This window comes from Ranitomeya variabilis, chromosome 2 (genome assembly GCF_051348905.1).
Source record: "Ranitomeya variabilis isolate aRanVar5 chromosome 2, aRanVar5.hap1, whole genome shotgun sequence".
NCBI lineage: Eukaryota > Metazoa > Chordata > Amphibia > Anura > Dendrobatidae > Ranitomeya > Ranitomeya variabilis.
In genome coordinates this window covers 53,804,271-53,820,995 of record NC_135233.1, presented here as the reverse complement: position 1 = coordinate 53,820,995, position 16,725 = coordinate 53,804,271, and the positions used below count along the sequence as shown (strand labels likewise).

At 45.8% G+C, this 16,725-nt stretch overlaps 1 protein-coding gene across 3 annotated transcripts in view; it reads right to left on the bottom strand.

Annotated features, from left to right (window-relative positions):
• Window positions 1–16,725, bottom strand: part of TTC7A (tetratricopeptide repeat domain 7A) — a 390,080-nt gene that overhangs the window by 288,792 nt on the left and 84,563 nt on the right. For all 3 annotated transcript variants that reach the window (XM_077282426.1, XM_077282427.1, XM_077282428.1), the window contains one exon: window positions 16,489–16,552. In XM_077282426.1, coding sequence (XP_077138541.1) covers window positions 16,489–16,552 — 64 coding nt within the window. The remainder of the gene's footprint in view (window positions 1–16,488; window positions 16,553–16,725) is intronic.

Below are 16,725 nucleotides of genomic sequence, written 5' to 3'. Positions count from 1 at the left end.
TGCTGGAGACACTGAGGGCAATATGCTGGAGACACTGAGGGCAATATGCTGGACACACTGGGGGCAATATGCTGGAGACACTGAGGGCAATATGCTGGAGACACTGGGGCAGGATGCTGGACACACTGGGGGCAATATGCTGGACACACTGGGGGCAGGATGCTGGACACACTGGGGGCAATATGCTGGAGACACTGAGGGCAATATGCTGGAGACACTGGGGCAGGATGCTGGACACACTGGGGGCAATATGCTGGACACACTGGGGGCAGGATGCTGGACACACTGGGAGCAGAGTTGCTGGACACTGGGGGCAGAGATGCTGGACACACTGGGGGCAGGATGCTAGACACTGGGGGCAGAGATGCTGGACACTGGGGGCAGACATGCTGGACACACTGGGGGCAGGACTGGAGACAGATGGGGCAGGATTGGAGACATGGGCAGAATGTAGATACGGGCCATGATTGGAGACACGGGGAAGAATGAGAGACATGGGGCAGGATTGGAGACAGATCGTGCAGGAATATGGGGCAGGATGGATACGATGGAGCAGGATGGGGAGATCATATGGGGCAGGATGGGGAGATCATATGGGGCAGGATGGATACTCATGAGGGCAGGATGGGAGAACATATGGCTGAAGCCCGGAATGAGATACACGGGGCCAGGATGGGGGATATTATAAATACCATAAGGGCTAATTAAGGGATATTACTGCAGTGATGTATTTATTTTATTTTTTGAAGATACTGTTTTAAATGGGGGGCGGTCCTGTTACTGTGTAGAGTGCCATTATGTCGCCTGTTGTGAATTCTGTTTTTGGCTCCCTCTGGTGGCTACTGGTGGTACTGGTTGACTTTGGTCTTGTGTTTCCAGTGCACCTGTTTTCATCAGGAAATTGGGAGTTTCCTATTTAGTCTGGCTTCTCAGTCACTCTAGTGCCGGCAATCAATGTTACCAGAGCATCTCTGTTGCTTGCTACCTGCTCCAAGTCTGCAATTCAGCTAAGTTGAAATCTTTGGCTTTTTGTGTTTGTTTTGTCCAGCATGCATTTATATTTCTCGTGCTGCTGGAAGCTCTAGTGATCTGAAATTACTACTCCGGTGTCATGAGTAGATAACGGAGTTAAGGTGGTTTCAGGATGGCTGCTTAGGGTTTTGAGGTAACCGCGAAGTCCTCTTTTGTATTTTCATCTATCTAGTCAGAGGGCCTCACTTTGCTGAATCTATATTCATACTGCGTTTGTGTTTTCCTCTTACCTAACCGTTATTACATGTGGGGGGCTACTATAACTTTTGGGGTTTCCCTGGAGGCAAGCCAGGTCTGTGTATTCCTCTTATAGGGGTAGTTAGCTCTCCGGCTGGCGCGAGGTGTCTAGGGATACAACGTAGGCACACCCCCTGGCTACTTTTATTTGCGTGTTAGGTTCAGCATCGCGGTTACCTGAGATACCATCTTCCTAGAGCTAGTCCGTTTTTGCCCATGTCCCTGCCATTGGGAATCATGACAGTATTGCCGGCCATAATGTATTAAAGGTATTGGCTAAAGAAGGAGAAAAAAAAAAAAAGAAGTTTCTGACCCTTTTTTTTTTTACTCAGAGGTTCTGTCTAGCCATAATTGCAATCTGCTGTTTTTTTTTTTGGTTTTTTTTCTCCTCTTAACCCCTGAATGGCTCAGATCTCTGCTGTTGAGAAATGGATATCCAGAGTTTAGCTTCTAATCTTAATACTCTTGCCTCTAAGGTTCAAAATATCCAAGACTATGTGATACATGCTCCTATGTCTGAACCCAAGATCCCTATACCTGAGTTCTTTTCTGGAGATAGATCTCGCTTTTTGAATTTTAAGCACAATTGTAAATTGTATCTTTCTCTGAGATCTCGTTCCACTGGAGACCCCGCTCAGCAGGTTAAAATTGTTATTGCCTTGTTGCGGGGTGACCCCCAGAATTGGGCATTTGCATTGGCACCAGGGGATCCTGCGCTGCTCAATGTGGATGCGTTTTTTCTGGCACTGGGGTTGCTCTATGAGGAACCTAATTTGGAGATTCAGGCTGAAAAGGCCTTGCTAGCCCTCTCTCAAGGGCATGATGAAGCTGAAGTATATTGTCAAAAATTTCGAAAATGGTCTGTGCTTACTCAGTGGAATGAGTGCGCCCTGGCGGCGAATTTCAGAGAAGGTCTCTCTGACGCCGTTAAAGATGTCATGGTGGGGTTTCCTACGCCCACAGGTCTGAATGAATCCATGACTATGGCTATTCAGATTGATCGGCGTTTGCGGGAGCGCAAACCTGTGCACCATTTGGCGGTGTCTTCTGAGCAGGCACCGGAGATTATGCAATGTGATAGAATTCTGTCCAGAAGTGAACGGCAGAATTATAGGCGTAAAAATGGGTTGTGCTTCTACTGTGGTGATTCTGCTCATGTTATATCAGCATGCTCTAAACGCACAAAAAAGGTTGATAAGTCTTTTGCAATTGGCACCTTACAGTCTAAGTTTATTTTGTCTGTAACTTTGATCTGTTCATTATCAACTATTACTGTGGATGCCTATGTGGATTCTGGCGCTTCCTTGAGTCTTATGGATTGGTCCTTTGCCAGACATTGTGGGTTTAGCCTAGAGCCTTTGGAAGTTCCTATCCCTCTGAAGGGTATCGACTCCACACCTTTGGCTAGGAATAAACCACAGTTCTGGACACAAGTGACTATGTGTATGACTCCTGACCATCGGGAGGTGATTCGCTTCCTTGTGTTGCATAACTTGCATGATGTCTTAGTGCTTGGATTGCCATGGTTGCAAACTCATAATCCAGTCCTTGACTGGAAAACAATGTCTGTGTTAAGCTGGGGATGTCAGGGGGCTCATGGGGAAGTACCTTTGGTTTCCATTGCTTCATCTACTCCCTCTGAAATTCCGGCATTTTTGTCTGATTATGGTGATATTTTTGAGGAGCCTAAACTTAGTTCTCTCCCCCCTCACCGGGATTGCGATTGTGCTATAGACTTGATTCCGGGCAGCAAGTTTCCCAAGGGTCGTTTGTTCAATCTATCTGTGCCTGAGCATGCTGCTATGCGAGAGTATATTAACCCCTTCACCCCCAAGGGTGGTTTGCACGTTATGGACCGGGCCAATTTTTACAATTCTGACCACTGTCCCTTTATGAGGTTATAACTCTGGAACGCTTCAACGGATCCTGGTGATTCTGACATTGTTTTCTCGTGACATATTGTACTTCATGATAGTGGTAAAATTTCTTTGATATTACCTGCGTTTATTTGTGAAAAAAATGGAAATTTGGCGAAAATTTTGAAAATTTCGCAATTTTCCAAATTTGAATTTTTATGCAATTAAATCACAGTGATATGTCACACAAAATACTTAATAAGTAACATTTCCCACATGTCTACTTTACATCAGCACCATTTTGGAACCAAAATTTTTTTTTGTTAGGGAGTTATAAGGGTTAAAAGTTGACCAGCAATTTCTCATTTTTACAACACCATTTTTTTTTTAGGGACCACATCTCATTTGAAGTCATTTTGAGGGGTCTATATGATAGAAAATACCCAAGTGTGACACCATTCTAAAAACTGCACCCCTCAAGGTGCTCAAAACCACATTCAAAAAGTTTATTAACCCTTCAGATGTTTCACAGGAATTTTTGGAATGTTTAAATAAAAATGAACATTTAACTTTTTTTCACACAAAATTTACTTCAGCTCCAATTTGTTTTATTTTACCAAGGGTAACAGGAAAAAATGGACCCCAAAAGATGTTATACAATTTGTCCTGAGTACGCCGATACTCCATATGTAGGGGTAAACCACTGTTTGGGCGCATGACAGAGCTCGGAAGCGAAGGAGCGCCATTTGACTTTTCACTGCAAAATTGACTAGAATTGAGATGGGACGCCATGTTGCGTTTGGAGAGCCACTGATGTGCCTAAACATTGAAACCCCCCACAAGTGACACCATTTTGGAAAGTAGACCCCCTAAGGAACTTATCTAGATGTGTGGTGAGCACTTTGACCCACCAAGTGCTTCACAGAAGTTTATAATGCAGAACCGTAAAAATAAAAAATCATATTTTTTCACAAAAATGATCTTTTCGCCCCCAATTTTTTATTTTCCCAAGGGTAAGAGAAGAAATTGGACCCCAAAAGTTGTTGTCCAATTTGTCCTGAGTACGCTGATACCCCATATGTGGGGGTAAACCACTGTTTGGGCGCATGGGAGAGCTCGGAAGGGAAGAAGCGCCGTTTGACTTTTCACTGCAAAATTGACAGGAATTGAGATGGGACGCCATGTTGCGTTTGGAGAGCCACTGATGTGCCTAAACATTGAAGCCCCCCACAAGTGACACCATTTTGGAAAGTAGACCCCCTAAGGAACTTATCTAGAGCTGTGGTGAGCACTTTGACCCACCAAGTGCTTCACAGAAGTTTATAATGCAGAGCCGTAAAAATAAAACAAAATTTTTTTCCCACAAAAATTATTTTTTAGCCCCCAGTTCTGTATTTTCCCAAGGGTAACAGGAGAAATTGGACCCCAATTGTTGTTGTCCAATTTGTCCTGAGTACGCTGATACCCCATATGTGGGGGGGAACCACCGTTTGGGCGCATGGGAGGGCTCGGAAGGGATGGAGCGCCATTTGGAATGCAGACTTAGATGGAATGGTCTGCAGGCATCACATTGCGTTTGCAGAGCCCCTAATGTACCTAAACAGTAAAACCCCCCCCACAAGTGACACCATTTTGGAAAGTAGACCCCCTAAGGAACTCATCTAGATGTGTTGTGAGAGCTTTGAACCCCCAATTGTTTCACTACAGTTTATAACGCAGAGCCGTGCAAATAAAAAATATTTTTTTTCCACAAAAATTATTTTTTAGCCTCCAGTTTTGTATTTTTCCAAGGGTAACAGGAGAAATTGGACCCTATATATTGTTGTCCAATTTGTCCTGAGTACGCTGATACCTGATATCTGGGGGTGAACCACCGTTTGAGCGCATGGCAGAGCTTGGAAGGGAAGGATCATCATTTGCAATGCAGACTTAGATGGATTGGTCTACAGGCGTCACATTGCGTTTGCAGAGCCCCTAATGTACCTAAACAGTATAAACCCCCCACAAGTGACCCAATATTGGAAACTAGACCCCCCAAGGAACTTATCTAGTTGTGTTGTGAAAACTTTGAACCCCCAAGCGTTTCACTACAGTTTAGAACGCAGAGCCGTGAAGATAAAAAAAAAAAAAAAATTTCCCCAAAAAATTATTTTTTAGCCCCCAGTTTTGTATTTTCCCAATGGTAACAGGAGAAATTGGACCCCAAAAGTTGTTGTCCAATTTGTCCTGAGTGCGCTGATACCCCATATGTGGGGGGGAACCACCGTTTGGGCGCATGGGAGGGCTCGGAAAGGAAGGAGCGCCATTTGGAATGCAGACTTAGATGGAATGGTCTGCAGGCGTCACATTGCGTTTGCAGAGCCCCTAATGTACCTAAACAGTAAAACCCCCCCACAAGTGACACCATTTTGGAAAGTAGAACCCCTAAGGAACTCATCTAGATGTGTTGTGAGAGCTTTGAACCCCCAAGTGTTTCACTACAGTTTATAACGCAGATCCATGCAAATAATTTTTTTTTTTTTTCCACAAAAATTATTTTTTAGCCCCTAGTTTTGTATTTTCCCAAGGGTAACAGGAGAAATTGGACCCCAAAAGTTGTTCTCCAATGTGTTCCGAGTACGCTGATACCCCATATGTTGGGGTAAACCCCTGTTTGGGCGCACGGGAGAGCTTGGAAGGGAAGAAGCACTGTTTTACTTTTTCAACGCAGAATTGGCTGGAATTGAAATCGGACGCCATGTCACGTTTGGAGAGCCCCTGATGTGCCTAAACAGTGGAAACCCCCCAATTATAACTGAAACCCTAATCCAAACACACCCCTAACCCTAATCCCAACGGTAACCCTAACCACACCTCTAACCCAGACACACCCCTAACCCTAATCCCAACCCTAATCCCAACCGTAAATGTAATCCAAACCCTAACCCTAACTTTAGCCCCAACCCTAACTGTAGCCTTAACCCTAGCCCTAACCCTAACCCTAGCCCTAACCCTAATGGGAAAATGGAAATAAATACATTTTTTACATTTTTTTAATTTTTCCCTAACTAAGCGGGTGATGAAGGGGGGTTTGATTTACTTTTATAGCGGGTTATTTAGCGGATTTTTATGATTGGCAGCCATCACACATGAAAGACGCTTTTTATTGCAAAAAATATTTTTTGCGTTACCACATTTTGAGAGCTATAATTTTTCCATATTTGAGACCACAGAGTCATGTGAGGTCTTGTTTTTTGTGGGACGAGTTGACGTTTTTATTGGTAACATGTTCGGGCACGGGATATTTTTTTGATCGCTTTTTATTCCGATTTTTGTGAGGCAGAATGACCAAAAACCAGCTATTCATGAATTTCTTTTGGGGGAGGCGTTTATACCGTTCCGCGTTTGGTAAAATTGATAAAGCAGTTTTATTCTTCGGGTCAGTACGATTACAGCGATACCTCATTTATATCATTTTTTTTGTTTTGGCGCTTTTATACGATAAAAACTATTTTATAGAAAAAATAATTATTTTGGCATCGCTTTATTCTGAGGACTATAACTTTTTTATTTTTTCGCACATGATGGTGTATGGCGGCTCGTTTTTTGCGGGACAAGATGACGTTTTCAGCGGTACCATGGTTATTTATATCCGTCTTTTTGATCGCGTGTTATTCCACTTTTTGTTTGGCGGTATGAGAATAAAGCGTTGTTTTTTGCCTCGTTTTTTTTTTTTTTTTTTTTTTACGGTGTTCACTGAAGGGGTTAACTAGTGATATAGTTTTATAGGTGGGGTCGTTACGGACGTGGCGATACTAAATATGTGTACTTTTATTGTTTGATTTTTTTTTATTTAGATAAAGAAATGTATTTATGGGAATAATATTTTTTTTTAATTTATTTATTTAGGAATTTTTTTTTTATTTTTTTTTTACACATGTGGACATTTTTTTTTAACTTTTTTACTTTGTCCCGGGGGGGGGGGGGACATTACAGATCATTGATCTGGCAGTGTGCACAACACTCTGCCAGATCTGCGATCTGCTGTGCAGGTCTGCAGGCTTACCAAGTGTCTGCTCTGAGCAGACACTCGGTAAGCCACCTCCCTCCCTGCAGGACCCGGATGCCGCGGCCATCTTGGATCCGGGACCTGCGGCGAGGAGGGAGGTAGGAGACCCTCAGAGCAACGCGATGACATCGCGTTGCTCCGGGGGTCTCAGGGAAGCCCGCAGGGAGCCCCCTCCCTGCGCGATGCTTCCCTATACCGCCGGCACACCGCGATCATGTTTGATTGCGGTGTGCCGGGGGTTAATGTGCCGGGGGCGGTCCGTGACCGCTCCTGGCACACAGTGCCGGATGTCAGCTGCGATAGTCAGCTGACACCCGGCCGCGATCGGCCGCGCTCCCCCCGTGAGCGCGGCCGATCGCGTATGACGTACTATTCCGTCCTTGGGAAGTAGGGCCCACCCCACATGGACGGAATAGTACGTCTAATGACAGAAAGGGGTTAAGGAGTCCTTGGAAAAGGGACATATCCGTCCATCCTCATCCCCTTTAGGAGCAGGTTTTTTTTTTGTGGGTAAAAAAGATGGCTCCCTGAGGCCCTGTATTGATTATCGCCTGTTGAATAAGATTACAGTCAAATACCAGTATCCTTTGCCACTACTGACTGATTTATTTGCTCGTATTAAAGGGGCAAAGTGGTTCTCTAAGGTTGATCTTCGGGGTGCGTATAATTTGGTGCGGATCAAGCAGGGAGATGAGTGGAAAACTGCATTTAATACGCCCGAGGGCCATTTTGAGTATTTGGTAATGCCTTTTGGTCTTTCTAATGCTCCTTCAGTCTTTCAGTCCTTTATGCACGATATTTTCCGTAAATACCTGGATAAATTTATGATTGTGTATTTGGAGGATATTTTGATTTTTTCGGATGACTGGGAGTCGCATGTTCAACAGGTTAGGAAGGTTTTTCAGGTTTTGCGGTCCAATTCTCTGTTTGTAAAGGGTTCAAAGTGTATCTTTGGGGTTCAGAAGATCTCCTTTTTGGGGTATATTTTTTCCCCTTCTTCTGTTGAGATGGATCCTGTCAAGGTTCGGGCTATTTGTGATTGGACGCAGCCTACTTCCCTGAAGAGTCTTCAGAAGTTCTTGGGCTTTGCTAATTTCTATCGTCGATTTATAACTGGGTTTTCAAGTGTTGCTAAACCTCTGACTGATTTGACTAAGAAGGGTGCTGATGTTGCCAATTGGTCCTCTGCGGCTGTGGAGGCCTTTTGGGAGCTTAAGCGCCGCTTTTCTTCTGCCCCTGTGTTGCGCCAGCCTGATGTTTCGCTCCCTTTTCAGGTTGAGGTTGATGCTTCCGAGATTGGAGCGGGGGCGGTTTTGTCGCAGAAAAGTCCCGATTGCTCAGTGATGAGACCATGTGCATTTTTCTCTCGAAAGTTTTCGCCCGCCGAGCGAAATTATGATGTCGGTAATCGGGAGCTCTTGGCTATGAAGTGGGCATTTGAGGAGTGGCGTCATTGGCTTGAGGGTGCTAGACATCAGGTGGTGGTCTTGACTGATCACAAGAATCTGATTTACCTTGAGTCCGCCAGGCGTCTGAATCCTAGACAGGCGCGCTGGTCATTGTTTTTCTCTCGGTTTAATTTTGTGGTTTCATACTTGCCGGGTTCGAAAAATGTGAAGGCAGATGCTCTTTCTAGGAGTTTTGAGCCTGACTCCTCTGGTGATTCTGAGCCTACGGGTATCCTTAAGGATGGAGTGATTTTGTCTGCTGTCTCCCCAGACTTGCGACGTGCTTTGCAGGAGTTTCAGACTGATAGGCCTGATCGTTGTCCGTCTGGGAGATTGTTTGTTCCAGATGAGTGGACCAGTAGAGTCATCTCAGAGGTTCATTCTTCTGTGTTGGCGGGCCACCCTGGAATTTTTGGTACCAGAGATTTGGTGGCCAGGTCCTTCTGGTGGCCTTCCCTGTCTCGGGATGTGCGTACCTTTGTACAGTCTTGTGATGTTTGTGCTCGGGCCAAGCCTTGCTGTTCTCGGGCTAGTGGATTGTTGTTGTCCTTGCCTATTCCGAAGAGGCCGTGGACGCACATCTCTATGGACTTTATCTCGGATCTCCCGGTTTCTCAGAAAATGTCCATCATTTGGGTGGTGTGTGACCGTTTTTCTAAGATGGTTCATTTGGTACCCTTGCCCAAATTGCCTTCTTCATCGGAGTTGGTTCCTTTATTTTTTCAGAATGTGGTTCGCTTACATGGCATCCCGGAAAACATCGTGTCTGACAGAGGATCTCAATTTGTGTCTAGGTTCTGGCGAGCGTTCTGTGCCAGGATGGGCATTGATTTGTCTTTTTCATCTGCGTTCCATCCTCAGACTAATGGCCAGACGGAGCGAATTAATCAGACCTTGGAGACGTATTTGAGGTGTTTTGTGTCTGCTGATCAGGATGATTGGGTCGCCTTTTTGCCGTTGGCAGAGTTTGCCCTCAATAATCGGGCCAGTTCTGCTACTTTGGTTTCTCCTTTCTTTTGCAATTCAGGGTTTCACCCTCGTTTTTCGTCTGGTCAGGTGGAGTCTTCGGATTGTCCTGGAGTGGATTCTGTGGTGGATAGACTGCACCGGATTTGGATTAGCAGTTTGCTAATCGTCATCGTCGTGTGGGTCATCATCTCCGTGTTGGAGACTTGGTGTGGTTGTCTTCTCGTTTTGTCCCTATGAAGGTCTCTTCTCCTAAGTTCAAACCTCGGTTCATAGGTCCTTATAGGATTTTGGAGATTCTTAATCCTGTATCTTTTCGTTTGGACCTTCCAGCATCTTTCACCATTCATAATGTTTTCCATAGGTCGTTGTTGCGGAGGTACGAGGTACCGGTTGTTCCTTCTGTTGAGCCTCCTGCTCCTGTGCTGGTGGAGGGTGAATTGGAGTATGTTGTGGAGAAGATTTTGGACTCTCGTATTTCCAGACGGAGACTTCAATATCTGGTTAAATGGAAGGGATACGGTCAGGAGGATAATTCTTGGGTGACTGCCTCTGATGTTCATGCCTCTGATTTGGTTCGCGCCTTTCATAGGGCGCATCCAGATCGCCCTGGTGGTTCTCATGAGGGTTCGGTGCCCCCTCCTTAAGGGGGGGGGTACTGTTGTGAATTCTGTTTTTGGCTCCCTCTGGTGGCTACTGGTGGTACTGGTTGACTTTGGTCTTGTGTTTCCAGTGCACCTGTTTTCATCAGGAAATTGGGAGTTTCCTATTTAGTCTGGCTTCTCAGTCACTCTAGTGCCGGCAATCAATGTTACCAGAGCATCTCTGTTGCTTGCTACCTGCTCCAAGTCTGCAATTCAGCTAAGTTGAAATCTTTGGCTTTTTGTGTTTGTTTTGTCCAGCATGCATTTATATTTCTCGTGCTGCTGGAAGCTCTAGTGATCTGAAATTACTACTCCGGTGTCATGAGTTGATAACGGAGTTAAGGTGGTTTCAGGATGGCTGCTTAGGGTTTTGAGGTAACCGCGAAGTCCTCTTTTGTATTTTCATCTATCTAGTCAGAGGGCCTCACTTTGCTGAATCTATATTCATACTGCGTTTGTGTTTTCCTCTTACCTAACCGTTATTACATGTGGGGGGCTACTATAACTTTTGGGGTTTCCCTGGAAGCAAGCCAGGTCTGTGTATTCCTCTTATAGGGGTAGTTAGCTCTCCGGCTGGCGCGAGGTGTCTAGGGATACAACGTAGGCACACCCCCTGGCTACTTTTATTTGCGTGTTAGGTTCAGCATCGCGGTTACCTGAGATACCATCTTCCTAGAGCTAGTCCATTTTTGCCCATGTCCCTGCCATTGGGAATCATGACAGTCGCCTCTTTTTCTTCATGTGGTGTAATGTAGAAGTTGGGAAAAATTAAGTAATGTGTTCTACAAGCGGAGCTCGAGATAACTGTGTTATTTCCTGCAGAGACGAGTCCTGGCTGGATGAAGTGATGGCGGTCTGTGCTGGATGAAAGATGAAGGACTTCACCTAGAGACGTCACTGGTGAGTCAGTGTTACCTATACACTGACACTATGCACTGAACACTATATACAGAGGTCCTGTGTATAATGTCACCAGTGATCACTGTATTACCTTTACACAGACACTGCATACTAAGTACCGATCTCCTGTGAATAAAGGCACTTATGGTGATAGTATTGTTTTTTTTTTCTTCCTAACTGAAGAGTAAATTGACTAGATCAATGGATGTTTGACAGGTTATAGTTTCACACAGCAACTATTTTTCTGGAATAATCTGGTTCAGGTATATGATGACCCCGTTGCATGACCCCATCACATGACCGGGGGCCCTGGCTACCCTTAATCCACCCCTGTTCACATGCAGCAGTCATACCGAGGCTTGAAACCGCAGCCGTCCACTGCTTCCCTACACAATCACTAAATCTCATTGGGAAACCACTGTCCGATGGGCATGGGAAGGGAACCCCCCCCATTTCCAACATCTTAAATGCCGATGTCATGCATCTGAAGGATTAAACTATTGCGATCGTAACTAGCTCCTGAGTCTGCTCCATATATGCCTTTAATTTAATCAACCATGAAAAACTGGAGAACAATCTGAATACAATAAATAATTAGCAATTAAAATTTTTACGTCTTTTACATGCAAAGAGGGTTACTGAGCGTGCCACGCCACACCAGCGACAACGTGAGGGTATGGGAAGCATATGTGCCGATAAATATATCTCCAATGTGACAATTCCGCACGCAGGAGCTTGTGCAAACTGGGCAAAGTGCTGACAATCTACACCCTGCACCATATTGTGTGAATCTTGCTAATGTCACATCCTTCACACTGACATATTGCCACTGATATCTCTACATTACCGACCTACTACATATGACGTGCACCGAGGATAAAATGCACAGAAATAGGCTACGCTCTGTTCTTCACGTGCCTCATCAGCGCCTGTACAGTAGAAATATTTTAATTCGATAACAGTTGTTGGTAAGTGGCATATTACTAAATATTCTGGGTTATTAAAAGATGCATATGCTTTTTTTCAATGACTTCTCTTAAAAGGGGTTGGAATGTAAGGGTTATTTCTGCACAGAAGATAGAAGGGAATGATATCCAGGAATATGAATTATTAGTCAACCCGTTTTGAAGTTCAAAAGTTCTTCATCAGGACAAACCGCACTGCGGTGTGTCAGGTGTGACAGACAGTCATGCGGTTGTAGAAGGTCTTAGTGATTAGCTCAAGCAACTTCTTGATTTTTGCATCTCTGTTGTGGAGCGATATCCTTCTCCCTCTAGGACCCAATAGTTGCCTCCACCTTCTGCTGCTAATCACACCCCTGTGCTGCAGGTTTAAATACATTCAGTTGCTGCAGCATGGTACGGGTGTTAGCTCATACTTGCCTCAGTCTTGTTGGAAGTTCTAGCAGTTGGTTACGGTCTTTTCCCTGAGGACCCTTGGAGGATTGCTGGTGTAACATCTCGGTTGTGTTCAGGGCCGTATTTAGAGTTTCTGCTGCCCTAGGCACTTTTAGTGCTGCCTCCCCCTTTGGTGAGTATGACACTATCAGCAGTGACTTTGGCAAGAATCGCTGATGCGAAAGTCGCCTTTTGCAGCAGATCGGGCAGTTTTTCTGCATCTGCCGCATAACGGATCACTTACACTGCGTCATTGCGTTCGGCCTCATTCATTCCCCATGGGATTTGTGGCACTTGCCGTGATCTGGCAAATGCAGTACCATACCTCCCAACTTTTGAAGAAGGGAAAGAGGTATAAAGTTTGTGGCGCGAGTAGTGCGCCGCGGCAAATTTTAGGCCACGCCTCTGACCACACCCATTTCACAACTAGTCACACCCATATCCATGTCCCAACTACACCCATTTAGCACTGCTGATCACACTGTTTCATATACAATAATTATAAACAAAAATAAATATGGCCACACATGATGCTCCATACTGTATAATTGCCACACATGATGCTCCATACTGTATAATGGCCACACATGATGCTCCATACTGTATAATGACCCCACATGATGCTCCATACTGTATAATGGCCACACATGATGCTCCATACTGTATAATGGCCACACATGATGCTCCATACTGTATAATGGCCACTCATGATGCTCCATACTGTATAATGACCCCACATGATTTTCAATACTTTATAATGGCCCCACATGATGCTCAATACTGTATAATGGCCACACATGATGCTCAATACTGTATAATGGCCCCACATGATGCCCCATACTGTATAATGGCCACACATGATGCTCCATACTGTATAATGGCCACACATGATGCTCCATACTGTATAATGGCCACACATGATGCTCCATACTGTATAATGGCCACACATTATGCTCAATACTGTATAATGGCCACACATGATGCTCCATACTGTATAATGGCCACACATGATGCACAATACTGTATAATGGCCATTGGCCACACATGATGCTCCATACTGTATAATGGCCACACATGATGCTCCATACTGTATAATGACCCCACATGATGTTCAATACTGTATAATGGCCACACATGATGCTCCATACTGTATAATGGCCACACATGATGCTCCATACTGTATAATGGCCACACATGATGCTCCATACTGTATAATGGCCACACATGAGGCTCAATACTGTATAATGCCCACCTCCCATCTTGCATGCATGGCTCATATCCCCCCTCCTGTATGCATGGCTCAGCTCCCTCCCATCCCATATGCATGGCTCATATTCTCCCCCCTCCTTCTGTATGCATGGCTCATATTCCCCCCCTCCTGTTTGCATGGCTCACATTCCCCCCCTCCTGTATGCATGGCTCATATTCCCCCCTCCTATATGCATGGCTCATAATCCCCCCCCTCCTGTATGCATGGCTCATAATTCCCCCCCACCTCCTGTATGCATGGCTCATAATCCCCCCCTGTATGCATGGCTCATAATTCCCCCCCCCCACCTCCTGTATGCATGGCTCATATTCCACCCCTCTCCTGTATGCATGGCTCATAATCCCCCCCTCCTGTATGCATGGCTCATAACTCCCCCCCACCTCCTGTATGCATGGCTCATATTCCACCCCCCCTCCTGTATGCATGGCTCATATTCCCCCCCCTCCTGTATGCATGGCTCATAATTCCCCCCCCTTGTATGCATGGCTCATAATTCCCCCCCCTCCTGTATGCATGGCTCATAATCCCCCCCTGTATGCATGGCTCATAATTCCCCCCCACCTATTGTATGCATGGCTCATATTCCACCCCCCCTCCTGTATGCATGGCTCATATTCCCCCCCTGTATGCATGGCTCATCTCTCCACCCCCCCGCTCCCACTCCTGCTCCCATCTTGCATGGCGTGGCTTACAGTCCTCCTTCATCCCCCCCGTCCCGTCCCCCCGTCCCTCATACTCACCCTTCCCACACCGCGCCGACATCCCTCTGGCTCTGTCCCGACTCCCAGCGCAGCACCTTTTTCCTGCGTGAGCGGTCATGTGGTACCGCTCATTAAGGTCATGAATATGCCCGTATTCATGACGTTAATGAGCGGTACCACGTGACCGCTCATTCAGGACAAGCTGCAGATGCTGAGACCAGGCATCGCTGGAGCAGGGCGAGTATCGTCTTCAAGGAGGGTGGGTGGGAGGCGGGCGGGCGGTCAGTCGGAAGGTAACCCAGGACTTAAAAAAAAAAAAAACCTTGCTCAGGTGCCGCCCCCAGCATCGTCCCGCCCTAGGCACGGCCCTCAAGTGCCTAGTGGCAAAAACGGCCCTGGTTGTGTTAGCTCATACTTGCCTCAGTCTTGTTGGAAGTTCTAGCAGTTAGATACTGTCTTTTCCTGAGGACCCTTTGAGAATTGCTGGGGTGACATCTCGGTTGTCTTCTCAAGCTAAGTATTTTCCCCCCATCCGTCTTCCTTCTGTCTTTCGTTTTAGTGGGGACTGAATAGTGCTCATCCCAACCCCTCCCTATGTAGGGCCTATCGCTAGGGTCAGGCAGGGATTAGGTTCCTGCTCGGCAATAGGTGCAGAACCTATATAGGGACGTTTAGGGCAAACAGGGTGCTTTTAGATCTGCCTAGGGGTCTCCACTACCCTCTTCCCTAGTGTTTGGCCTCCCTGTTTCCTTTTCCCACCCTTCACCCAGTGTGACACTTACATTCCAGTTACCTGTTATCCATGCCTTGGGTCTGGCAGCAGCCTCAAGCCTTTTAGTGGTTGTGAGTACCATTGCCATTGGTCTCCCCACTGTTACTTGGATAAAACCCTGTTTGCGCTTTATTGTTATTCCAGTCTTTCCCATTCTCTTAAAGGTGTTGTCTCACTAGAGTATTTTATGGCACATCATAAATGTCCGATAGATGAGGATCCCAGAGATGGCACCCACACCTATCTCCAGAACCCGCACCTATCGCCATATGGGCACCATCCGGCCACCAGTAGAAAGCGATGTGGCAACGCAAGAGTCAGCTCTCTCCATTCATTGCTGTAAAAGTTTTGAATACATCCGAGAGTATTTGCTCATCTGTATTTGGATCTCCTATAGCAATGATTGGAGAGAGCTGGCACTTCTCTACTCATTGGTGGTCGGAAGCTACCCAGAAAACGGACCGGATCTGTGTCGTCCCAGAAACGGGAATTGCATCTATCGGACCTTCATTACACATCCTTCGGATATGCCACAGATATTTCTCGTGAGACATCTTATACTCACTATATAAAATATACAATTGAGCAAGAAGATTCCCAGCGGCCATGTTGGTAATCCGCTACTGCTGGACTAGAGCACTGTGAACCTCCTACTTCAGCATCCTAGTAGCCCTCCATGATGTCACATGTGCATTGTGCTGCAAATAAATTACATTAGGGGACCTATTAATGGGGGGCTGGCGACCATGATGCCGGAGGTAGGAGTAGACACGTAGACCACTGATCTGGCGGCCATGGGCTACGATGTAGCTGCTGCAACCAATGTCGTGCAAATTTGTATGCTCAACCCTGATAAAACAGTAGCTCCATATAAAGAATCCTAAAATAACATAAAACCTCATGTAATGCACAAAAAATATTATTTAGTGCAGATCATATTGGCAGGGACGAGACATAGCAGAGCTACGGGAGTCATTGGGCTTCAAGCATGGTCTAGCTCTGGTTTTACACAGTACTGCAGGGAACAGGGATGACCAGGGATGATCTGATCTCCCTTTACCTATATATCAGCACGGCAGTTGCTTACACGCATTCATTCCCTTTATTTTATATACTTACCTTCTGCATTATGGAAGCGTACAGAGCATAAGGTTGTATCTGCTGGTTAAGTCATGGTGTGATGCGGTGTAATAGTAATATGGCGGGTGATGGCTTACCATAGATTCGCTGATCAGAAGAAGCAGCAGAGCCTCCTCGATATTGTCCTGTGGGCAGTAAAGGCTGGAAACAAACAGAAGAGAAGAATTAGGTTATATACCGGAGATACACAAGTGTAACACCAGTAACAGAAAACAAGCCATGCATGATTCATGTGCCACCCAATACCCTCCGCGGGCACCACATGCCGAATACTGACAAGTGCCTGTACCATGGCAATGGTGATTATTAGCAAA